We start from the raw sequence: 17,925 nt of genomic DNA on the forward strand, positions 1-17,925 counted from the left end.
GGGGGAGGGGGCTGGGACAGAATTGAAGCCGCACAATTATTATATTTGAAAAGAAAAGTGAATAGAGAATCTAATGAATAATTTGTTTTATTCCTGTCTGATTCTGTCGTGCAATATACCTCTACTGATCTTTGGACTCTTGTATCCTTCAATTGTGTCTTTACTAATTTACTTATATTTAAGGGACAGAGCGTGTTCAACAACAACTCCTCATATAGAACTTTTCACCCATGCAAGGATCTGCTCAATTCCAGTCTCCACTGCCATTCATCATATTTTATATTTATTCTACTGTCGCTATCCATCTCTAATATCTATTTCCAAAAAAGATGAGGGGGTGAAGGCTGTGACGTAATTTTACAGAAATTGGAAGTGGGCAAAAATGTATTTTTCAGAATCTGAGAAGGGGAATTTTTCATTTTTTCAATGAAAATAACAAAAAAAACAGTTTTGAACGAAAATACCCCCCCCCCTATAAAGATGCTGCGGGGGGTGAATAGCATTAAAAGCAAAAAATAGGAAAATACTGGACAGTTGTAAAAAAAAGCCTGATATTCTGGGGCTCCAGGCCCCATCCCTACAGACTTGCAAGTTCAACTTCGATATGTACAAATATTAGTCAACCATGGAGTGTTTCGTCTAAACAACGTCACCTTCCTGCTTTAGAACTGTTTATGTATATAAATATTCTCTTAGGAGCACAAACCCAAAATTCTAGGGAGGGGGTTCTAGAGCAGGGACGCCAATTCACAAAAATTGAGAGTGGGGCATGGACTTTTTTTAATTTTTTTATGAAGAAACAAAATATATTTTTCAAAATCTATTGGAGGTGGTGGGGTTCTTTTTGTTTTATTTTAACAAAATAGGTAAAAGCAGGCATTTTTTTAATCCATAAAGGTACCTCCTTCCCCCCTGTGTCAGAGGATCCTACAGTAGTTGAATTTCAAACTGCCAAAAAGTATATCCTGCGCATCATTGCTACGTCTTTTCTGGGTGGGATAGGGTATCCCTCACTCTTACACCGCCTTTGGGTGGCGGGTTAGACTGTCGCAGGTCAAATATTGATATGGATGCTGTAAAATATTAAAAACTACTCAGGGTGAATCAGTAATCGCATAATAGCGTATACTTTTTGAAGTACATTTGAAAGGCTGCTTATAACTTGCAACGAAAACAACTTGTTAATGGGCGTGACACCGCTAAGCTGCACTCCCCAGGTGTGATAATAGCAAAACATAACCAAAAAGTAATAAAATTACACAGATAAAATATGGGGGAAATAGATATCGGCGGGCCAGTAACGAGGGCCAAATTTTAATTTCATATGACCCATCTATTAGAAGACAACTTGTCAGGTCGTACTTGGTAATATCAAGTCCACTAGCTGTTTTTTGTGTACGTACTAGAAATTGATTTGTCTGACATAAAAATGACTCAGCATGAATTTAGATACAAGGAATACGTTTAGGCATAAACATAGAGAATGACAAAGTATCTTACGCTTCCATTATTGTTATTATATCCTTCTGTGAGCAGCATTTCCAATATATTCTGTTTTGCTGTCATCACATACTTTGTCACTTAATCCCTCCCAAGTCACATAAATTGTCTTGTCACCTAAATTATCACCTCTCTGATGTATTTCATTAGCAACTCATCCAAGAAAGTGAACACTAATCTGATATCAGAACTATGCGCTGCATTATTTTGTGGTTTTCACAACTTTGCCGAGGCTAAAAATCGGAACTTCGCGCATTGCAGCCTTAAGCTATCGTTATACACCTTGGCACAATCATAACGACAGGCACAATTGCTTGTTAAACAGGGCAGGACAATTTTCATCATTTTCAGTACAAGCATGCCATTACCGAATAGATGCTTAACTGTATCAAAGTTTAAATAAAGAATCTACGCTTTATGGGCACGATAACTTTCCCTCCCATTTGATACCAGGAAACTGTAGTTGAAAGTAGCAACGAAATTTACTTTTAAAAAAGCATGTAGTTAAAATAGAAAACTTATTTACTATTTCCGATTATTTTTATGCGACTGGGGACTTTACTTCTCCTACTAACAAAACAGCTTTAATTAAATTATGATCCTGAACATACAAAAACCTAGGGGGATTCCCCGTACCGTGTACTAAATTTTCCATGTTCCCCAAGGAAAATGTTGGGAAACCGGTAATAGGCATACAATTAAAATCCTGAGCTAAAAAAGCACATACCGGGTCATTATCAGGATTCTTTTCCACAAGAGGTCTAAATCATTAGAAGAAGTTTGGGTATTTAAAAAGATGTCTTTTTACAGCCATTATGTAACCAAGAAGGAAAATATTACGTATTTTATAGTTTCCCTCAAAAGAAGGATGTCTTCCACTTTCGTTGATTACACCATTTGCAAACCATTTCCCAAAAAACTGACTTTCCTTAAGTTCTCATAAGAGGACAGGGATTCCCATTGAGGGGGGATTGACCCTCCAGGTTTTGAAAAGGTACCTTTTATTTGTATTTTCACTAGATGAAATTGTAAAAATCCCTCCCCCCCCCCCCTTGTTTGTAAACACCCTTGTTTGTATTCCTATAAAAGATTTAATCCTTGCCCCCTACATTTTCATGAATTGATGTCCCTATCAATGGGAGAATTACAAGGCCGTACCCAGGATTTCTTTTCGGAGGGTTTTACTGACAAAATTCGGGAGGGGGGTTACACAAAAAAAAATCTCAAAAAACGCATACAAAATTTGTTTATATCAATTTTTGTTACTTTTTTACGAGTCAGACAAACATTTCGGGGGGGGGAGTTCAAACCGGGTAACCCCCCCCCCCCTGGATACGGCCCTGGAGAACTATATAAAAAATGTAACGCGACAGTCAGTAGTTTAGTAAAAAAATTTATATAAAGATAAGGCCAAAAATTTGCATATGGAGACCCTGCAGCAGTACGGGATGCCACAGGAGGTGTGGAAGCTACAACAGACGACTCATTGCAGCACCAAACCACTTAGCCCCAAAACATCTACACATATACCCCCTCCACCTCAATCTGTTCGTAGTTTCATTCCCTCCCATGAAGCTCTTATTTCATCTAAACCTTTTCTTAATACCTAGTTCTTCATTTATTGGAAACCCGTCGTAAAAAAAAATCCCTTCCCATGTTAAAACAGCCTACTTTTCTTTCTACCTCCCCCTCCCCCCTGGATTGCCAAAATATACGCCCTACCATTTGTCGCACTTGAAAAAAAAATGTAAGAAGAGGAAAATAAGTCTGCGAATTAAGGTTAGATATTAGAGGCCACGATCGCGGCATTGGTCAAGTCCGTCTATCACCCATGGACGCTTCGAAAGGCTGAGGAACATTTGCAAGATGTTAAACCCTGCAGCAGTCAGGGATGCCGCAGGAGGTGTGGGAACTATTACTGACAACTCATTGCAGCACCGAGCCACTGAGCCCCAAAACAGCTACACATACACACCCTCCACCCCAATATGTTCGCAGTTTCACTCCCACCCATGAAGCTATTACTTCATTTAAACCTTTTCTTAATACCTGGTTATTTATTTATTGGAAAACCGTCCTAAAAAAAATCCCTTCCCATTTGAAAGCAGCCTATTTTTCTTTCCACCCCCCCCCCCTGGATTTCCAAAATGTACATTTATCGCACTTGAAAAAAGTTTGTAATAATAAGTCTGCGAATTAAGATTAGAATATTAGAGGCATTGGTCAAGTCCGTCTATCACCAATGGACGCTTCGAAAGGCTGAGGAAAATTTCCAAGATGTTTTCTGGAGAAATTGTGAAAGGATAGTTTTAGGCACTAGCTTAACTGGCCGTAGATCAAACAGTAAGCTCTCCGAAAAATGGGGCTCAGTCCCATTTCTTAGGGCTATAATGAAAGAGATGATAAGATGGATAGGCCACGCTTTACAGACGATGGATGACAAAATAGCGATGATTGCGTTCTTTGGTCATCCATTTGCGGTTGAACGAGCGGGTAAAAACTGAAGCTCTGAATAGATTGGGATGAAAAAGAAGTGTGCGTAGCTGTGTTGGCATCATGCGGCTTGGGGTTGCAGTGGGTTGTTAGAAGCAATAGCAGCAGTTTCATACAAACCCATCGAAACCATTTTTTCATAAAGTGAGGATTAAACCTTCAGTATTTAAAGAGCTAATAAATATTTATTTTTGTACAAAAATGTTGCTTTCATTTTTGGGTGGCATAACGAAAAAAAAAACAGTTAAGGGTAACTTGTCCTATGATAAACTCCTAAATTTAAAGCGCAAGCATAAATTGTCAACAAAAAGTCTATATCAATTTTAAAACCTTATTTTAAGATGAAAGAAGTGGAATGTTCCAATAAAAATTTGGTAACTGCTGCAAAGAAGGCAAAGTAACTATGCAAAAATCTATATTGATCGTACGAAATTAGTTTTGCTCAATTATGCGATTCCACAAAGGAGGATGACTGTAAAAATAATATCGTTCTCCTTCAAACTTGACCACAAAAAAAAAAAAATGGGAATAAAAAAAAAACACATGAGAGAATTTGTGGGTCTAGCATAGGTTGGACATTTTCTACAAGATATATTTTGATAGAATTTTTGTCAGAGAATACCCCTGAACAACCCCATAAGTTCTTAAAAACAGAAAAGGTTGCAATGAGCGGGTATATTCCAGGTCAAAAATTCAGGTATAGAAAGTTGAGTATATGACGATGATGGTTGGAAAATTTTGATGCAATTTTCACAAATAACAAATAACCAAAGGGCGTATATCACAATTTAGTAGTCTAAACACGAGGGACAATTACATTTTTTGCGCCCCACTCTGTAAATACGGCAACGATGCATTACCAAAATATTTTGAAGCTAAACAATTGTAAATGTGTTCCCTAGAAATGCAGAGAATAGCTCCTGTAACAAAACAAGGATTAAACTTTTTTTCATCTCGTTTTTAAGGGATTTCAATTTCGTTCTTTACTGCTATTACAACGCAAATTAACTTGCTTTATTTATAGCCTTAAAAAGGGAATCTATTCAACTCCCTTTGAATATTATTTCATAGATTTTTGGAGGCTGATCCTTAGAAAATAGATGTGTTATTTCAGTTGCGAGGGAAGGTGAGGCTCAATATTTTTCAAAGGAATATACCATATTAAAATAAAATCCTTTTTTTGTAGTAAATGTTAATCAATTTTTGAGCCTATGGGCATAAAACTTGCTCAAATACCTGTTAGAAATATGAAAAGCTGAGTTATTGAAACGTTATTTATTAGAGGCGATAACTAGATTTTGATGAAAATAAGAAAACACACTAACAAGCGGATAACCAGTCATCCTAACTTCCTTCCGGTGATTCACATGCAAGTCTATTAGAACAGGAAATTCCAAAGCTCCTTCCAATACTTTGAAGCCACAATCACAGTGCAAAATCCTTCATTTAGAAAGTAAAAAAAAAGTGGATAGCATACAGCGATTCCATGAACAAGTAACAAAAGTAGGAATATTTAGAAGTAAATAAAAAGAAGTAAAGTAGGAATATAAGAAGTTAATACGAGCATCCCTTCCATAAGACCCATATATACTCCCAGGGCATAAATTACAACGCCTGCCCCGCAACTGAAATACAATTTAATAAATTATGCAAGCATATAACTGTATACACTATACACACATGGGCGGATGAAAAATTGGTTGGATGGACATGTGCCCTCCCCCCCCCCCCAGAAGGTTACAAGTTCCAATAATTAAAGTGAACAGGGGGTGAAAAATACGGATGGGTGATTAAAATTTTTATCAGTGCCTCCCCCCCCCATCAAAAATTATGTATCCACCTCTGTATACATAATTCAATAATATATAATATAGCAAGACAAGACCTAGGGATAATCATGGGAAAAAATAATCGTAAAGAATTGTGAAATAAAATCATTTGGATAGCAAAAAAAAGGGGTACTTCTGTAGAATCCGGTAAGTAGAAGAGAATTGTATTGCGAGAATAGATAGGCATTTTACCGTGTAATGCCTAGATGTTGTATAAACGAAGGGTTTCTCAATACGGGAACTATATTTAAACTTTAGTTTTTTGGGGTTTAGGGGGAATAAAAGGTACCTAGGTTGGGTTAGGTTACGTGTTTAATATATGCTATGCTTTACCCCCCCCCTCCCCCTCCCCCCAAACCCCTACCCCACCTCCCCTAATGTGCAAATATATTGGCCAATTTTGCTCATAAACTATTATATTTTCATCCTATTGTGTTTTATTTAATTAGCATTAATGAAATTTCACTTCTCTTGTACCTACCGGATTCTACAAAAGTACCATAAAAGGTTATAACGCAAACCGTTCCACTGAATAAAAAAATTCTCGCATTGGGTGCCATTGAGGCTCAGGTCTTTATGCAATCATATATGGCATTATAATAACTATAAATAATTCCTATTTCGTAGAAAAAAAATATAAGGAATTATGAAGTCAAATCATTCGAATTATAAAAAATAAAGTTATAGCGTACACTGTTTTACGTAAAATAGAAAGTTATCGTAATTTAGTTTAAATGCAATTTTGATCATCCTACATTGAATCCATGCATCACGGGACAGCAAATAACGGCAATTGAGATTCCAGCAAAATCAGTCATGCATATTATTAAACTCAGTATTGTTTGGGCTTGGGCCGATTTCCTTGGCGTACGGCATCTAACAGTAACTATACCATTGCAAATTTAGATGGCTCTGGTAGCAATAAATCCAACCAAGAGAATAAATGCGTTAGAAAAAATTACAAGGTTACACAAGAAAAGTAAAAACTTTGAAATATCTATAAATAAGGAAGCATTTTTGACAAGCGCAATGATTAAGAAGACCTTGCTAGTTTCTTCTATGATGCCAAAAAAGCTGTCTAGTCACCGGTCAGAATGACACAACAGTCAGAAACCTCGGAAACAAAGCTCCGTTTTTGCAAGGAAGAGCGTTAGCCTAAAAGTAACCAATCAAGGTTTTTTGTTATACACCATCATCGCTTTAAATTAACATTCGAACATATTATCCATACTTTTTTCTTTAAATGATTCAAGAAGGAACTATTACTTCCAAAAATCATTGCGCCTAAGAAATTATATTCGGAAATTATATGCATTATTTACTTCATAAGAATAGGAGAGATTTGAGAACCTCAAAACACAGACTTCAACTCAGTTGCCCTTTGCTAAAACCAAGTGTCCGCAGATTTTTTAAGTTTAAAAAACATCCCGAACTTGTGACGGTTCATTTTTGGAACGGGAGAATTTAACGATGAAGAGGAAAAATTTCTTCAACAGCTTTTCCGGAATCTAATTTCTTCCCGTTTTTGCCACTCCGTTTCTGCTCGATGTAGATAATGGCTATGTAATTCTAGTGTGTCCTTTGATGGGGGTTGGAGGTGAAAACCCGTTGAAATTTGTTTTTATTCCTGCAGATTATGGATTGCCTAGATGAATCACTTCTAGAGAAATCACCTACAGATTGTTTTGGGTACCCGACTGACTGACCGTATCATAGGCAGCGCGCTAGCGCTGCCTAAGTAAAGAACGATGTGGGCACAATGTTTTTTTTTTTGGTTTTTCTCCATACCCGGGCACTTCGTATCGAAGGAGTCGTCGTAGAAACTTCGAAAAGGGCTCATTCGATTTGAAATTGGAGTGGCTAGTGCCCTTTTTAATAATTGAAAATTATTTGATGGCAACTAGCCCCCCCATGTCCATACTTTCCCCAAACACATCCAATCAAAATTTTGAAATAGCCATTTGATTCAGTGTAGTTGATTTCCACATAGAAAATATGTTCTTGGGGAGGACACCTCCCCACAACCCTCAGGGCAAGGGTTTTAAGTTATGCCCTGGGGACATATAAGGTCTTTATAGAAGGCGTTGTTGTAGAAACTTCAAAACAGGCTCATTCGATTGGGATAGTACCCTTTTTAATAGTCGAAATAGTATGGAGTGCAAATAGCCCCCCCCCCACGCATTTCATTCCTCCACATAAATCCAATCAAATTTTGAGAGAGCTATTTTGTTCAGCGGAGTTGATTTTCCCATAAAAAATATGTTTTTGAGGAGGTTACTCCCCCAAAACCCTCAGGGCAAGGGTTTTATGTTATGCCCTGGGGGCATATAAGGTTTTTATAGAAGGCGTTGTCGTAGAAACTTCAAAAAAGGCTCATTCGATTGGAAATTCAAAGGGCTAGTGCCCTTTTTAACATTCGAAAGTGATTGGAGGGCAACTAGCCCCCCCCCCCACGCCTATCATTCCTCCAAATATATCTAATCAAAATTTTGAGATAGCCATTTTGTTCACCGTAGTTGATTTCCAAATAGAAAAAATGTTTTTGAGGAGGACACTCCCCCACAATCCTGAGGACAAGGGTTTTATGTTATGCCCTGGGGGCTTATAAGGTTTTTATAGAAGGAATTGCTGTTGAAACTTCAAAACATGCTCATTCGATTGGAAATTAAAGGGATAGTGCCCTTTTTAATAGTCAAAAGTGATTGGAGGGTAACTAGCCCCCCCCCCTACCCATCATTCCCCAAAACACATCCAAGCAAAATTTTTAGATAGCCATTTTTTTCAGCGTAGTTGATTTCCAGATTGAAAATATCTTTTTGAGGAGGACACTCCCCCACAACCCTCAGTGCAAGGGTTTTAAGTTATGCCCTGAGGTCATATAAGGTTTTTATAGAAGGCGTTGTCGTAAAAACTTCAAAACAGGCTCATTCGATTGGATATTCAAAGGGCTAGTGCCCTTTTCAATAGGCGAAAGTTATTGAAGGGCAACTAGCCCCCCCCACGCCCATCATTCCCCCAAACACATCCAATCAAAATTTTGAGATAGCCATTTTGTTCAGCGTAGTTGTTTTCCAGATAGAAAATAGGTTATGAGATTATTACAACACAAAGATTCTATTTCTTCGGCTTTAAAGCAAGATTCTAAGTCGGAAGATTTTACTTCAGCACTTTCAAAACATATTTTTAATTTTCCAGACCATTTTATTTTGTTCGAGAATCTCTCTTTGATTTCTAGGGATCGGGGTTTAAAGCAAAATTTTCGTGAAACTCTTGAAATAAATAAAATCATCTTCAAGAATATTGCTTTGAATCGCAGGTGAATTTGGGCTGAACTCTATCTATGGTAATTTGACCTTTGTCCAAATGTTATATCATTGAACGCTAATGAACCAAATCCAAGAAGGTCAAAGAGAATAGCTTCCGCCTTTGCTTTGAAAAGAATTAGAGATTCAAACAATATGTAGTGTTATTTGATTTAGTATATAAAATTTTGATTTAAATTGTTTTTTTTTAGTTTTACCACTGATGACGGTCACTGTATATGTGACCGAAATATCAGGTATTTTTGTGAATTTTTATCACTGTTATAAAAAACACTGTCTATTAAAAGGATTTTATCCTTATTTGAACTTTTATTTATCGTCATGGAAAGGCAGTGTGGTCTCCGAAATTATCTAAACCCCCCTCTCATGCCCACCTTTTCCCCAAACACCTCCAATCAAAATTCTTAGATAGCCATTTTATTCAACGTAGTTGAAAGATTTGGAAATTAAGTCATCCAGGATGATAGTCCCCCCCCAGATAGCCCTCAGGGCAAGAGTTGTAAGTTATGCCCTGGGACATATCTTATTTTTATATAAAGTGATGTTGTAGCAACTTCAAAAGAGTTTATTCCATAGGAAATTCAAAGAGTTAGAGCCTTTTTAAAAGTTTAAAGTGATTGGATAGCGACTAACGCCCCTCTCACACCCACCATTTTCCCAAACACATCGAATTAAAATTTTGAGATATCCATTTTGTTCAACGTAGTTGAAAGTTCTGGAAATTTTGTCTTTTAGGATGATAACCCCCTCAGAGCCCTCAGTGCAAGGGTTGTAAGTTTTCCCCTGGGGGCATATAAAGTTTTTATTGAAAGCGTTGTCGTAGAAACTTCAAAGGCGCTCATTCAATTGGAAATTCAAAGGGCTAGTACCCTTTTTAATAGTCGAAAGTGATTGGAGGGCAACTAGCCCCCCCCCCCCACGCCCTTCATTCCCGCAAACACGTCCAATCAAAATTTGATACAGCCATTTTGGTCGGTGTAGTTCATGTCCAGATTTAATTTAGGTTTTCCAAAAGGACAGTCCCCCACAATCCTCAGCGCAAAGGTTTTAGGTATTACTCTTGGGGTATATAAGGTTTTTCTAGATGGCGTTGTCGTAGAAACTTCAAAACTGCTCATTCGATTGGATTCGAATGAGCTCCTTCGTATCGAAGGAGTTGTCGTGGGAACTTCGAAAAGGGCTCATTCGATTGAAAACGCCCTTTTTAATAGTCAAAAGTAATTGGAGGGCAACTAGTCCCCCTTCCACTCTCACCCTCCCATTTGCCCATCATGTTTAAAAACTAAATGTTGCCTTAAGATTAAATCAAAATGCACTGTGATAATGCTATTTCCCAATAAGGCATCTCAGCAGTATCCCAAGAACGACTGAGGGTAGTATGTTCAAACTTTCGGGGCTACTTCTGCTCTTAAAATTTAACCGTATCAAAAAAGCTTAAGTTTATCCAAGCGATCAAACTAAGTAAACGAGTTTTTTTGCGAATGGTATCAATTTTTCTATTTCAGGTTAATTAGAGGAGGTTTGAAACTAAAGTAAATAGTATTATTAGTGTCCAGATTTTTAAAAGGGTGTATGTTGTTAAAAATTGCTGAAAATTTTTTTCCAGCACACAAATCGCAGGCCAAACTATAAAGTATTAAAAAACGAAAAGATTTAAAGTATTATTTTCTTTTTCCCTGAAAAGACTATGTCATTATAAAACGAACAGAAATTAATTAAAAAAAACTTTTTCCACAAAATAAGTTTTTCAAAGAAAAGTCAAGAACTCCATTAAACAAAATAAGAACAAAAATAAAATCAAATAATCTACCAAGCGTGAAACTACCACAAATCAGCATCGATAAATAAATGAAACCCAAAACGAACAGAAATTACAATAAATAACCGAGTGAAACTCAAAACGAACAGAAATTAACATAAATTTGGCTCAAAGCCCCTATGCCTTCCCAAGGCCAAAACAAAATTTGCACTTTACTGAAAAAATACAAATGAATGTGCAGTCAGCTTAATATACACATACTGTTATTTAGTAATCAAAATGTTAATATTATTTGATTTATTAAAGTTATAAAAGTAAAAACATTTATATTTTTTCAGTAAAGTGCAAATTATGTTCTTTTTTTGTTTAATGGAGTTCTTTACTTTTCTTTGAAAAACTTATTTTGTAGAAAAAGTTTTTTTAATTAATCTCAAACAATAAGCTGTACGAAAAATTTCTTTCAATTCCGCTTTCTAGGGATAAAATGAGCGAAAGGTTGAAATGGCTAGAACACGTTCTGCGGATAACAGATTGCCTTAATTGGTCCTTTTCGGCCAACTGTCTAGGGCCAAAGGAAAAGCAGATCATTCCTGAAAAAGATGGAAGGATGTCGTAAGGAAAGATCTAAGGGATATGGGTACTTCAAGGGAGGGTGTAAAGAGAGAGGCTTTGAATAGATTGGGATGGAGGAGCGAGCATAGCTCCATTAACCTCAAGCAGCTTGGTGCTGCAGTGAGTTGTTAGCAGTAATAGTGTAGATTATAGATAGTATGCCACAAAAGCAAATAGGAACATTCTGATTTCAATATTGGACACGCCGTATACAGGTTAGAGGAGGTCAATCTTTCGCTCAAAATTGGATTTTTGTGTGGATACTAGGTTTTGGCTGAGGACGGACAAATTTTATGTACTTAGTTCGAAATTGAATCAACACTGGTCCAAAACTGCATCTTTTACATTTTCTTTCCAACCTAAACAATCATTTTCACGACAAACGTTCTTTAGTGCTCTAAAGATAAGTAGTTGAGGCAAAGAAACTTTCAGCGATTTCTAGGATCAGATACTTGAACTGATTCAGTAGAATTGTTCACATTACTTTCTTTAAAATATCTAAGAAAATCTGTCCGGTAAGTGACTCTTTGCCCTAAATCCTCCAACGAAATTTGCTGGGGAATTTATAATTGATACACTCTCGGCAACAGAGAAGTCTCGGGAGGTAAATAGTGAAATTACATTACATATTTTTCCTTCATTATGTTTCGTTGTTTTGTTATGTTTTGTCTATGTTATGTTTCTTTTTTTTTCTTCATTTGATTTTCTTATTTTTTCCTTTCCATACATCATTTTAAATTATATTACTATTATTATTAGTTATATTAGGGGCTTGAATGCGCTCTATAAAACCTATATAGCTTATTTTTGTGTGGTCCATGGACAAGTGTAAGCTTGAAGAGGGTGCTAACATGCTGTATTACATTTGTTTTGCTTAACTTCTGTTGCTAAATTTAATTCAATTCAAAAAGTACACATTTTTTTAATTCGAATGTTACAAGCTATCTTGAATGGAAGGGTAATCTGTTGGAAAGTGGACCATCTGAAGTTTGAACGGCCGGTATTGCTTACTTGCCCGTCGATCTTTTTTTCTATTAAATAAAAAAAACAAGTTTTTTAAACTGAAAGTAAGGAGCGACATTGAAACGAACATAAATTATTCCGCATATGAAAGGGGCTGTCCCCTCCTCAACGCCTCGCTCTTTACGCTAAAGTTTTTTATTGTTTTAAAAAATAAAGTTGTGAGACAGAGTCAAACTTTAGCGTAAAGAGCGAGGCGTTGAGGAGGGGACAGCCCCTTTCATATACGGAATAATTTCTGTTCGTTTTAATGTCGCTCCTTACTTTCAGTTTAAAAACTTGTTTTTTTATTTAATTTCTGATCGTTTTTTTAGTTAATGCAGCTTTTATTTTGGCTCACCGTCATTGAATAAGTAAACAAAAGTGACATAAAATTTTTAATTTTATTTTACTAAACGGCTGTCTCTAAATTTGGTTCTGTTGTAATTTACAAATTGACTTACGTAACTAACTTCTATATTCGTATGTTTTTCTTCTGGCAAAAAATACAAAGTTGCAGATTTTTGCAGATATGAGTTTGAAATCTATCTAATAGGGTTTTCTGATACGCTGAATCTGGCGGTGTGATTTTCATTAAAATTCTTTCACTTTTAGGGGATGTTTCCCCCCTCTTTAAAAAATCAGGTAAATTTTCTCAGGCTCGTAGCCTTTGATGCGTAATACTAAACTAAATAAAATTCATATATTTAGAATCAGCATTATAAGCCTATTCTTTTGATACATTTATTGACATCAAAATTCCGTTTTTAAAAGTTTCGATTACTATTGAGCCGTATCGCTTGTTTTTTTTTTTTTTTTTTTATTACGTATATTTTATTACGTATATGAGGGGGTTATACCCTTAGTCAATACCACGGTCTTTACGTTAAAAGTTAAAAAAAAAAAAATTCACAAACCCCTGAATCACAAAGGCCGTTTAATTAGAATAGATAGCTCTTTTGAAAGCACTAAAAAAAAACTGTAGCGTAAAGAGCGAGGCATTGACTTGGGGGAGAACCCCTTCAAATACGTAATAATTTCTGTTCGTTTTAAGTTCTAATGTTGCTTCTTACTTTCAGTTGAAAAAACTTGTTTTTTTTTAATTTAATTTCTGATCGTTTTTTAAATAATGCTTGGAAATTCGGCGCACCCTTCATAGAAATTTCCCTTACACTAAAGAAACATCCTCCACGGAAAGATTCTCCTGATTATACCCCGCCTTCCGCCCCCCCCCCTACCAGAAAAAAATCCTTCCAGAAACTGTCTGTATACTTCCCAATAACCAATACAATATGTAAGCAATGGGCAAAGTTCATAACTTGCAGACCTTCCCCTGGGATCTGTGGGGGATTAAGTCATCCTAAAAGACATATTTATTAGATTTGACTATGCTGAACAAAATGGCTATCTCAAAATTTTGATCGGGTGACTTTGAGAAAAAAATGAGCGTGGGGGGGCCTAGTTGCCCTCCATTTTTTTTGGTCACTTAAAAAGGGCACTAGAACTTTTATTTTCCGTTTCAATGAGCCCATACCGCGATATTCTAGGACCACTGAGTCGATACGATCACCCCTGGGGAAAAAAAAATTAAAAAAAAAATAAATAAATAAACACGCATCCGTGTTTATTTCTGACAAAAAATGGAAAATTCCACATTTTTGTAGATAGGAGCTTGAAACCTCTACAGTAGGGTTCTCTGATACGCTGAATATGATGGTGTGATTTGCATTAAGGTTCTATCCCTTTTAGGGGATCTTTCCCCCTTTTTTCAAAAATCAGCCAAATTTTCTCAGGCGCGTAACTTTTGATGGGTAAGATTAAACTTCATAAAACTTATATATTTGAAATCAGAATTAAAATCTGATTCTTTTGATGTATCTATTGGTATCAAAATTCCGTTTTTTAGAGTTTCGGTTACCATTGAGCCGGGTCGCTCCTTACTTACAGTTCGTTACCACGGACTGTTTGATTCAAGTTAATTGTTAAACAAGTTTCTTGGAAAATCATGCGAAAGAAGGGTATTATAACGAAACTCAAAATTAAACTTGTTTTGCATAAAAAAAAAACAATATATGCGATTAATTAGAACTGCTTATGCTGAAGCGGAATACGATCAAATTTTTGCTAAATCACCCCCCCCCCACCCCTAAATTTTTGTATTAGAAATTGTTGGTGTCTCAGGAATCTTTAGACAACTCAAAAATCTGAGTTGAGGGAAAAATTTGTTGATATAGTTGAAAATATCGTTGATATAATTTTATCAATATTACTAAAGCAATTACAGGGATATGTTAATGTATTTTTATGGGCAAAATCGAAATGTAAAAGAATGGAACCTGTGCCATATAGACATTGCATCACCGATACACTTGTGTGACCGTTGAGGTCTATATCATTTACATGGCAAAATACGTGATTCAAATTAAAGATTCATTTAAATTCATTTTATAGAGTAACAATTTAGCTTACTCTAACTCAAGCATGATTCGCATATTAAAACCAAAGTATTGTTGGAAAAAAAACGGGCAATAATAAAATAAGAGAGGGCACTTCTCATAGAGGAGTAATGCTTCTAACAGAGCAAACACCGCTTCTTTCGAATCAACTTGAGACAGACATCAGACAAGAAGAGAACAAGAGATTAATAAGCGGAGGAAGACTGAGAAACAGATATGTCATATAAATATAAAACGCACGGTGACCAATTTAAAAGCCACTGAGCTTGATTTTTAAATAATTCAAAGAGGATTTTTTTTTCGGGGAGGGGAGGGGTAATAAGAGAAAAATTTATTTAAATTATTAAATAAGAAATGCCAAGAAATTCGAAAAATTTTCATATTTCGGAGGGGACAGGCTTCGAATCCCCCTACTTACGTCTGTGGACTAGAAATTGCGACCAAAACGGACGCACCTTATAATTATCGGCAACTTGTGGGTCTGGAACCCTATGAAAAGATCAAGCTAGTCAGAATGCATAGTTTTTTTTTTTTCCGGGCGCTCCTTAAAAAACAAAAAAAAAAATAAAAGATAGCAGGGGCGTCAATTTAGAGTGGGGGCATTTGCCCCCATAGATTTGTTGCCCCCTCTAGATTAAAAAAAATACCTTTGTTTGGTATTTACATTGGAAAAATAAAAAAAACAGTGTCACCTCCCCCCTCCTAGATCTTGAAAAATAAATCCCTCTAACTCAGAGCTTCAGTAATTCCCCACCAATACACAGGATTCAAGTCCCTCTAAAATATCATAAAAAGTTTGACGGGAAGCTGTTCTTGAGAAAATCTAGCATTTTTCGCCTTAAAGCAAGGATTCTAAGTGAGTAGAATAACATATTCTTTATTTCTGCTATTCATACAAGAGATACAGGTAAGGTGAGTTTTTGAGCCTCAGCCCTTACGAATTGTCCATATTCTTCTGATTTCCCACCATAAATTTGGTTTAATTTTCAGTTTCTGGTCTTTGACGGACTCACCCCATTCTCCCTGTAAATTATTTTTTGCCGAGCGTGCTTAATGCAGTACATGTGTTTTTTATGCAAATGAACTCCATAATCCTACTGAAATAAGCGAAAAGATTGGAGTGGTTTTAAGAAAAATCGCGCTCACATTAAGGAATATTCTGTGGTTCAACGACTTCCTATCAATTCAAATTTGGTGATTTTGTTTACCTGTTACTTGGTCTCACAACCAAGGCTGTATCCAGAGAAGTTAGTGGGTTCGAACTCCATACCCCATCATTTCTTCGACCCGTAAAATGGCAGTAAAAATGCAGGTAAAGGTAATGCAGGTATTTAAGAAGTTGTTGCTTTTGTTGTTATTTTTTAGTATGTTTTCTTTTTGTTTCCTCTTTTCGCACTATTTTGTATACTCTGTCATTGTACATTTACTGTATACGACGGGTCTTCAATATATTATTATTATGATTATATATATTTTTTCGTATTTGTCTTTTAAGTTCTGAAACACGATATCTTTATTATTATAGTTATGGCAGTTTTACGTTTATACTGTTTATTTTATATACGTTAATTGCGACTAATATGTTTATGGTGGTATGTATTGGGTATGTAAGCGTATATATTCATGAATACATACATATTATCATGTAAATAGTAAAAAATAATTACATAAGAGAAAAACGTATTATGAAAAGAATTTATACCCAAAGAACTTTACCACCACTTCCCCCTCCCCTATTATATTACTCACGTCTTCTGACAGCCTACGTGCCTAAATCCAGCACTTTCAAAAGTAGCCCTCCATTTGAGTCATTTTCACAAGAGGATCAAATAAATAAAAAATATGAGGATGTCTAGTCGGGTACAGACATACGGCATGCACATACTTTAGAATCCCCAAATATACTCCCAATTGATCTTCCTTGTAAACAGGACGAGGTACCCACAGAGATCTCAAGCGAAAGCCAAACCAGCAAATAGGAATTTCACAAAAGCAACAATGTCCCGAACCAAACAGCAATAACAAGGGTGAAACGACTATGTATTATACCAGCAATTAACGGGACTAATGTATTCCATATCATCGAAAAGATCATATAATCAGCTTGCATGAGAATGTTTCGAAATAAATGAACCAGACTGCGTTGGAACAATGAAACCATAAAAGTAACAATTTTAAGTATTTTCCTCTGAGAATCTAGGACCTAGAAATTTTTCCGAGAAATCTACACGGCAAAAAAAAAATAGGAAAATTTCATGCATGTAATTGGGTATAAGATCGAGCTCAATATTGACCATCAGTATTTCGTAAGAAAATGATCTGGAATTAAGATGTTGGAAACAGATATTAAATTCCAAGACCGACTTATCGATTTAAACCAGACGTGTTTACATGACAAGGGGCCCAAGGCTTTGTTCCCACCGATGTCTTGTGATTCTACAATGTGTTTGTTATACTCATGTGACGTGTCTCTTTTTTAATTTTGCTGACATGTTCAACTTCCCCCCGAAAAAAAATGCCTGGTTTAAACTCAGGGACGTATCCAGGATTTTTTTTTCGAGGGGGGGGGGGGTGAAGTTGAATAAGAGGGGGGGGGGGTACAAAAGGATTTTTGTTCGGGGGGTTTTACAAAAAGAATTAAAAAAATGCATAACAAATTTGGTTATATGTTACGTTTATATGAGCCGGACAAACATTTTGGGGAGGAGGTTCAAACCCCCTAAGCCCTCCCCCGAATAGGGCCTTGTTTAAACTGATACTAAAGGGCCCTAAAGCAGCGTTGTTTATAGGCAGGGGCGTTGTTAGAGGAATTTTAAAAGAGGGAAGGAATTTCTCTAACAAAACTTATCACTGTTACAAATTTACCCAACAATTACTTTGCATATACCCACCCCTTCCCGCGAATTATGTAGAATAAATCACAAGAGAATTTACCGGGGAAATGCAGGCCTAAA

The 17,925-nt window shown here is 36.2% G+C and overlaps 1 protein-coding gene across 5 annotated transcripts in view; it reads right to left on the reverse strand.

The window, feature by feature from the left end:
• Positions 1-17,925, reverse strand: part of tna (Zinc finger MIZ domain-containing protein tonalli) — a 172,212-nt gene that overhangs the window by 97,440 nt on the left and 56,847 nt on the right. The window contains exon 1 of one of the 5 annotated variants that reach the window (XM_089088790.1): positions 1,501-1,645. The exons of the other annotated variants lie outside the window; for them this stretch is intronic. Coding sequence (XP_088944916.1) covers positions 1,501-1,566 — 66 coding nt within the window. The 5' untranslated portion in view covers positions 1,567-1,645. Of the gene's footprint in view, positions 1-1,500; positions 1,646-17,925 lie in introns of those variants that run through there. 5 annotated transcript variants of the gene reach the window in all.

Source organism: Artemia sp. Qi Xiang Cuo, chromosome 5 (genome assembly GCF_049724085.1).
Source record: "Artemia sp. Qi Xiang Cuo chromosome 5, ASM4972408v1, whole genome shotgun sequence".
NCBI classification, from domain to species: Eukaryota; Metazoa; Arthropoda; class Branchiopoda; order Anostraca; family Artemiidae; genus Artemia; species Artemia sp. Qi Xiang Cuo.